This window comes from Poecilia reticulata, linkage group LG15, assembly GCF_000633615.1.
Source record: "Poecilia reticulata strain Guanapo linkage group LG15, Guppy_female_1.0+MT, whole genome shotgun sequence".
Lineage (NCBI taxonomy): Eukaryota > Metazoa > Chordata > Actinopteri > Cyprinodontiformes > Poeciliidae > Poecilia > Poecilia reticulata.
In genome coordinates, this window is record NC_024345.1 from 6,466,879 (window position 1) to 6,475,349 (window position 8,471).

At 39.8% G+C, this 8,471-nt stretch overlaps 1 protein-coding gene across 3 annotated transcripts in view; it reads right to left on the bottom strand.

Annotated features, from left to right (window-relative positions):
* The window catches only part of LOC103476580 (dual specificity protein phosphatase 19-like), a 22,638-nt gene that overhangs the window by 7,811 nt on the left and 6,356 nt on the right, over positions 1-8,471 (bottom strand). For all 3 annotated transcript variants that reach the window (XM_008429042.2, XM_017308886.1, XM_008429041.2), the window contains 2 exons: positions 6,096-6,142; positions 742-894 (listed from right to left, as the gene is read on the bottom strand). In XM_008429042.2, coding sequence (XP_008427264.1) covers positions 742-894; positions 6,096-6,142 — 200 coding nt within the window. The remainder of the gene's footprint in view (positions 1-741; positions 895-6,095; positions 6,143-8,471) is intronic.

The window sequence follows — 8,471 nt, forward strand, 5'->3', positions numbered from 1 at the left end:
AGAGTGCCTTCTCCGGGTCAGGGGGGTCGTCCTGCCTCAAGTGGAGGAGTTTAAGTATCTGGGGATCTTTTTTTGGGGGCAAAATGAAGAACACAACACCAGTAGCCTATAGGCATCTTGTTAAGCTTAAGATGATGTATTGATATTAGCTAGTCATCTTTTAGCTAACTTTACCTGCATCCAACAGCTTTACTCAACAGTCGGTTAGTTTGGGGGAAAAACTGTGAAAAGTTATTTGCGTTTTGCTGGTTTGCTGCCATTACTCTAACACACATGTGCAGCTCCGCACAGCAGCAGCAGGTCTCCTTCACTGCCGCACAGGTGTAAACCCAGCGCGAGCGTCTAGTGCTCATGTTGCGTTTAGAGGCGGCTCGGAAAACAGTTCACGACATGTTAACAACGAATTAAACAGTTTTAACTGCTGATAAAAGTGACAGAGGACACAGATATGGGAAGCGCGGAAGCCCCTACTGTATCAAATTGACAGAGGAATAACAGAGTTGACCATTCTAAGGTAAAGATCCAGGGAAAACAGCGTTCAAGTTTTGTTTTTTATTTCTTTCTTCATCCAGACCGCTTCCCCTGCAATGGCACGGCACCCCTCATAGGGGGCACGCCCCACAGTTTGGGAACCTCTGGCTTAAAGAATGCACCAAAGTATGTGGAAGCCTCAAGTATTACTCAATGTCTGCCACCTTTGTGTGGCAGTAGAGCGAGATGTTGTGTATTTTTAAAGTGTACCTGCTCTTTGGCCTGGTCTATAAAGGAGCCGCATTCCTCCAGATGCGATGAGAGGTCAGTCTCTGGCAGGTCCAGGATCTGAAGCGTCTTATAGACCACTTGATCTGGAAACAGGTTGGTGACTCCATAGGCCACGTTTAGCACATGGGACACCTGGAAATCGATTAGGAGGAGACACAGGAAAGGAGGGTAGAGACATAAAAATTCTTGAATAAATGACCCCTGAGCATTGACTTGCTTTGAAGGCTCTTTTCTCTCTAGTCAGAGACAAAGAGGGATGCTCAGTTTGCCGTATTGATGACATGAGATGAGCTGAATGTGACAGAGAGAGGACTGGAAAGAAAGAGGAGAGTAGACAGGGGAGAAAGTGGGGGGGGGGAAAAGATGAAAAGGAAAGAGTCATGGGTTGGCAGGAAAGGAGACAGATGGCTCCAATTCATTTTGCAGTATCTGTCTACTCTCACTTAAATTTAGCTCACCTCAGAGGGCAAAGTCCTCTCCTGTGTTGCATCTTGGCATCACACTAATGTGATCTTAGACTTCTAGCATCGTCTAACATCCTTTTCCGCATGTTAGGGGATATGTTGAGCACCGCATAACGCTTGCGTTACTGACAGCAGATCCCATTAAAGTTTGGACTAACAGTGAACTCTTCCTCCTAACAAGTAATACAACCAAGGAACTAACTGCCTTGTGATCATTAAACCCAGGGTTGGTATCGTGACCACACGTCACACTGTAACACCAGATACACAGTCAGTTATTCTGCGGCTGAAAATAGCCCAATCATACGCTGGGCTTGTTTAAGTTTTACATTCATTTTATTGGGATTTTTTATGATTGGACAACACAAAGTAGTGCAAACATTTGAGGTGCAATACAAAAGCTGTAGTTTTCAGCGGGGTTGGCAAAAAACAAAAAAAAAACGAAAGCCACCAGCTTTGCATGTCTACAGATTGTAATATTTGTTCATTCTTTGCAAAACAGATACACTAAGTAGGACTGGATTGAGAACATCAACAATGTTTTTAGTCTTGTCTCAGATTCTCATTTGGACTTAAGTCAAAGGGGTTACTCACACTTAAGGATTCGTAGTATAAGCACAACAAGAAAGAGCTTTTGTATTTCAGTTCATGATGTGAAATTATGGAACAACACAAATGAAGCGTTAAAGTCAAAATTTAATATAATTTAAGAGGAAATATAAGGAGGTCATTTTCATAAGATACAGAAATATGGGTTAGAGTTAGCACTAATGTGAGGCATCCATCCATCCATACCCACACACACACATATGAGTGTGTGTGTGTGTGGGTATGGATGGATTTAGACATATGTGTGTTTGGTGAGTCTACAGCAAAAAAATTTATCAAATGGAAAATTAATTAACCTATGTCAAGATGTTCTCTTTTTTTTATTTAATAAAAAAGTTAAAACATGGACCCTGCGACAGACTGGTGACCTGAGCATGTTAAGATTATTGTGGTACAAAAATATGTGTCTTTTGCATTTCTTGTTCATTTTCTGTTATTTTATACTGCCATTATGTTTGAAATAAATAAATGAAAATAAATAAGTCTGGACTTTGTCTGGACCATTCTACCACATGAATACGCTTTGATCTAAACCAAAGTGTGGCCTCAGGGCTGTTTGTGCCGCCCATGACTGCACAATGGACAGGAACAAAGATTTATCAGGATAGTAAACTCAGCTAAACAAAGCAAGAGTTGTTTTATTTGTTTTGTTTTTCAAAAGTCTGGTATCCTGTATTTATTGAGAATAATCACAAAAAATACAGATAACGATTACAGAGAAATTGAGTTTTGAAACATTATTTACAATTTTGAGAAAAAAAAACTGGTTTTTTGACAAAAACTTTTTGCACTAGCATGACGTGTTTTTTTTAACAATATCAAAAACGATGTATTTTGCAAAGCTTCAATGGAAACACTTTTTTTGAATCACGAGGCATGTAATCAACATCCCAGGTGTTACTACTGGCAAAAACCAAGAACAAGACAACAGGAAGTAATAAGAGGATGGTTTGTTTGGCTCTCACAGCATCACACATTTCATAAAGTTGTGTGTCATTCCAACATGTTGAATCCAAAGCTCTTCTGTAAAATGGCTGACTGCAATTTCCCCAAAACACTGCATGCATGTATGTATGTACCAAATATGTATTTTACAGTCTTAAATTCATTGATGAAACAAACAATGCACACACTCATATCTAAGAAGAATTTAAAGACCAATTAACCAAACAGTCATTTTTGTGGACTGAAGGAGGAGCCACCGTCCATCTGTAGCAAAGCAATGCTGCTTATAATAAATAATATGACTTAAAATTTAAATAAAACCATAAAAAAAAATTTAAAAGCTGCAGCAGAGCAGAGGCAAACAGAGCATTGTCGGCCCATTAAACACAACTTGATGAATCACAGCAAACCTTGGTATTTGTACAAGAGTTCCCAGAGTTCTCTTCTTTTTCCCCCGCAAAGCACAGAAATACATTATAATAAATAGGATTTTTTGGGGTTGTTTTTTCTTTTCTAAAGCAATTCCAAAGTTGTTAAGTCTAGTTGAGAATTAAAGTGCTAGATAAGAGTGCGCAACAGAGATTGTGCACCATCCTTTTGATATCCTCAGATAATAAAAACGGATTTATGACAAATCACTTGCTCCGGGATCTTTGTGTTTTTGATTATGATTTTATAAATCAACACTGTGTCAATGCGAGCTGTTGAAATACATTTTAAAAATTACAATATCACAGGCAACACTTTTCAAATGATGATCTGGACACATTTACTTTACAGTTGTTTCACAGCAGTTACATTTCAGAGCACATCACAACAAATCCACAAAGGAGTTTAAAAAAGCAGGGAGAGAGAATTGTTGATGGGAAACAAACCCAGACCAGCTGCATCTTTTGTTTATTCTGCTTTCCAGCCGTAGCTTGCCAACAGCTTCAGGAATCATTGCTTTTAATGTTTCAGTCGGTGACCACTCGTTCTTCAACATGATTGGAATCACATACTGGAAAATAATAACAACAAATGTCCTTTGGGCAGCTTTTCCCCCCTCTCATGTTGGACTGATGGTGGGCCAGACGCTACAGTGACTCGCTTTTCCACTCGTGGTGCAATTATTACAATAGAAACAGGCCGGACCGAGCCGCGGCATGACATGCAGACCTGCCTGAAGACAACTTTTCGGACGACTAAGTCTAAATTATAGGAGAATAGATTAATATAAAACATTGAGACTCTGCAGACTCTGATAAAAAAAAAAAAGTCTGATGTAGCCGCCATCTAGGGTAAGTTCATACGTGTTTGATATCAGTGTCTGGTTGTGTAAATTCTCACGACTGAGTGAGTTCGCGCATCAGTGGGGTTTTTCGATAATTTTCCTCACACATAAGAGTCGCTCACACGTACATGCTCTGTTAAACACGGCGAGTGGAGCTGGTGCATTCAGTGACACTAAGCAGCTAACACACAGTCATGCATCACCTTCAGTGTGTCACCACTTTAAAGTTTGATCAGATCTTTCTAAGTCAGCATTGACGGGATTAACTAAAAAGTTCAAGCTTCATTTTTCCCTGCAGAAAGGTCTGCAAATGTCTGTTGGAATTAAACAAGCAGCAAAAGATACTCTGACCTTTTTCAGTCAGATTAGTCCTGTTCAGTACATGCTTCAAGTTTGACTTCAAATATTAGCAGACAAGAGACCAGTGAACCAGAAGGATTGATGCACTTCATTAGCAATGGCTGTCCCAGTGCATTCTGGGATTTATAGCTTTGGTGTATTCTGTGCTGTATAAACAAAGGTTGGTTATTATTCGCTAAAAACATGATGTTGCAGGCCTTTCCAATGTCTGGCCTAAAAGGTTGGTGAACCAAGGCAACTTTTTTGTTTAAAGCAACTTTTTCTAACTTCCTGTGAAAGGTATCTGTACTGCAGCTAGTTTGTACATAAACAGGAAAAAATAGCACTGATTAAGTTAGAATTCTGTCCCTCTCTGTAAATGCTAATATTTTTGTTAGCACCCCTGTCTATTTAAAGGGTTAGTATTACATAAGGTCGACTTTTTTGAGCTTTACATCATGTCATCCCCTCATCAAAAACAGGCCTTGAGTGTTGCCTTGATTTTTTTCATGCATGTTTGAGAAATCCTTTAATCTCAATGGCAACCATTCACCTGCACAAGACAGAGTGCTACTTACAGAGCTGCTCTCCACCACAACTTTCCCACTCATTCAGACTAGCCAGCAGTAATTAGCAGACACCTAGTGGAACTGTGCATCTGCTGAGCTCATTATAGTAGATACTTCTCAGGGCAAGGCTGGTAAAAAAGTTGTTAAAGGATTAATAGAGGCCCTTCAAAGGGACAGAGGCTCAATTTCTCTGTTGGCCATGTTGTCTGTTTTAAACATAAAAATAACAGATGGCAAAAAAAAAGTTACTTTATTGAGCTTTATAGGGACACCATGTGCCTGGAAAACATAATGCTGCCTCTTTAAGAAAAACATTTATCTTTGATGCTTTTTAAATTCTAAGTGCATATTGGCTGTCCTGCAACGCCCGCTAACAATTAAATGATAACTTTTATTATCAGATTATTGGTTCAGTCATTGAAGCAAAGTTCCTAAGTTAAAAGGAAGCCCTTAAAAATATTCAATGTAACTTTTAAATTGAAATGTAATGTGGAATGGTGAGTGGACCTTAATCTTAAAGGATTTAACAAGAACATTTGAGTGAAGGTAAACAGAAATCATAATACAGCAATTTGTAGTCTGGAAACAAAGCAAACAAATGCAGAAAAATAAAGATCTCCAACAATAAATTTAAAAAACGCAATGTTCACCAGAGCAATAAATTTCTGTTAAGTTTTTCACCTCCACTGTGAGAACATAGCGTGCTTCAGATACATTTTATGACTAGCAGACAAAAGATTTTTACAAAGTGCCTTTAGGCGAAGCGTCACCTCTCCTGTGCATTAACAGCTAGCAGAGAAACCTACTTGAAGCGGCCAGGGCTTCATCCCTGAAACAGGAACGGAAGGTGTTTGTAATCTCTCTAATTCATCATCCTGAGACTGCACAGGCAGCAATATGCTCATGCCTGGGAGCAGGCACTGCAGAGAGGAGCAGAGCCGACACGTCCTGTAATCATTTACTCCCTCTGCTGTGCTAAACTGTCACTGCATGAGTCATGAAGCTCCTCAGGGTGGTTTCGCAGAGTTCCAGGAGGAAAACTCTGCATGGCCGGTTCTAATCTCACATCACCCGCCCACGCTATCGTGGCAAAAGGCAAGGTCGAGCCCTTATTATTGATCCCCTTGTACTGACCTTAAATCTCTGCATGGTGTCGATGTCGTGGGCTGCATCCTGAGAGGCTGAAACGGCAGAAACGACCTGATCAGAAGACAGACAGCAAGGCTTGGCCCTTAAGAGCATGTTCAGCAGCTCCTAAGAGTTCAGAATCTGATTACAGTCACTTAAGAAAAATAACCTTGATCTTTTTTTTTTGCTTTCTCTTTGGGATTTTAAGCTGCATGGATAGATGGATGGATTTAAAACAGGGCTGTGCAAACATAATCTTGTTTTCTTCACAATCTAACAGATTTGGATTAGTAATGGAACAGAGTTGATTCAGAAATGGTAAAAACAAAAAAAACCCCTCTATTTTATGTTTTTCACAATGACAAACCAGGGAGTTTTCTGTTGCTTACAAAGTCTTAAACGTCTGAAATGTCTATATGTTAAAGAGTTCTTAAAACAAAATGAGATTGATTAATATTGTATTTAGCGTAAGTCATACTATACACTATATAAGATAACTAAGAACTTTCACTCATGGTTTCTGTTTTAATAATTGTTGGGCACTGCTAACTCTGCTGCCAACTTTGTTGCTGATTTTGCTTAATTGACCATGGTAGGGCTCAATCAGGAAGAATAGTAAATTTTAATTTTAAATAAGTTCATCGTAGAACTGCATTCTGGGAACCAAATAAGCCATTTGCTGCACTGCATCATGGGTGGAGAACGCGAGGGGAGGAAACTGGAACTGCTAAACTAAGAGAATGAATAGAAATGTGCAGCTACTTGAACTCCTAACAGCCGATTTCCAAAATTTTATTCAACCAAGCAAATTAGCACTTTAGAATTTATCTGGAAAACTTAGGGGAGGATAAGAGCACTCAATTTAAAATTAAAAAGTGAAGAGCAAGTGGAAAGTAGAACAACTGAACTTTATTTAAGGTTAATCAGATTAAATAGAACATATTGAAATGAAACCAGGCCTAACACTGAATAACAAACTCTCCATTTAAGAGTATGCATGCCTGCTTTACCGAGATATTGCCAAACTAAATTCATTTGGTTTTAGTTCAATTTTACAACATAAATGCTGTATTGTGTGTGGAAGAAGTTTTGTAATTGTCCATCTTGGACTCCATCCATTTTCTTGCCCCCTTGTCCCTCAGTGGGGTCGGGAGGGTTGCTGGTGCCTCTCCAGCTAACGTTCCGGGCGAGAGTCGGGGTCACCCTGGACAGGTCGCCAGTCTGTCGCAGGGCAACCCATCTTGGACTCATTTATCACAAAACCTGGAATGTTAATAAGTGTCTGTCGACTTTGAAAGACTACATGAATTTTCACTTTTAGGGAAATGTTACAAAAAAATTAGTTGAAAAGCAAAAACTGCAGAGTATCAGCAACATTATCCCTTAGAGGGAAACATCCAGACACAAAATCCTTTCTGAACAGCTGCAGCTGCAAACAGGGAAGATATCAGTCAGCAGAAACCAACAGTGAAATGGCTTAAAGCCTGAGAAGGGAAAAAAACGGGGCTAGAAATCAAATTATTTGTATAGTTACACCAGTCGTGGCTTATAGAGAACTGCTGCGATAAACATTCAGTACTATCTACGACTGCGTGCCGGCACATTCATGATTTTTCCTGAAAAGACTGTGTGCAGGCATTGTCATGATGATGCCTGAACGCAGCTGAAGAAGAAGGTCGTAGAGGAAAGGAGAAACTGAGGAGAGGTAAATGAGTGACTATTTCAGCTGAGGGAGGCAAAAAATCCCTGACAGCTAAATAGAAAGAAGAGTCTTCCTCCATTTGTCAAACGGCTCATCATGACAACACCAGCAGTGGTTGTGAGTGGTGGAGCTGGAAGGAGATGTATGGGCAGGAAGCAGAGTGTGATGGAGGGAGCTCCTCCAGGTCTCCTGCATGGATTCTCTGCGGCAGCTTACGTCTTCAAAGTGCAACATTTGCACTCTCTGCATAAGCCAAGACACTTTGACATAATGCCAAACTGGGAAGTAAATCTAAATCCAAGTGATAGAAAGTGAGTGTGGGGAAATAAGCCAGCTATGTGTCACCAGTGGAGAAAGAAAAGATTTAAAATGACATATCTGTGAACAGATGTGAGCAGGCTTTTAATTCTTCTTAACAGCAGAATCCCGATAGCGGTAACTTTTTTTCCATTTTCATTGTTATTGAGCTTGAGAAGATCAAAAACTATGTTTGGGCTCAATTTTAATTTCTTTAAGAATGCTGATTCTGCCTGAAACCTTTCAAATGAAAACTGCAGTGAATAACATTTGATCGACCTAAGGGCAGGAATCCAAGATGAACAGTCACTGGAAAGACAGAAGGAGAGACAGAAAGACAGAAGGAGAGACAGAAAGACAGAAGGAAGGAAGGAAGGAAGGAA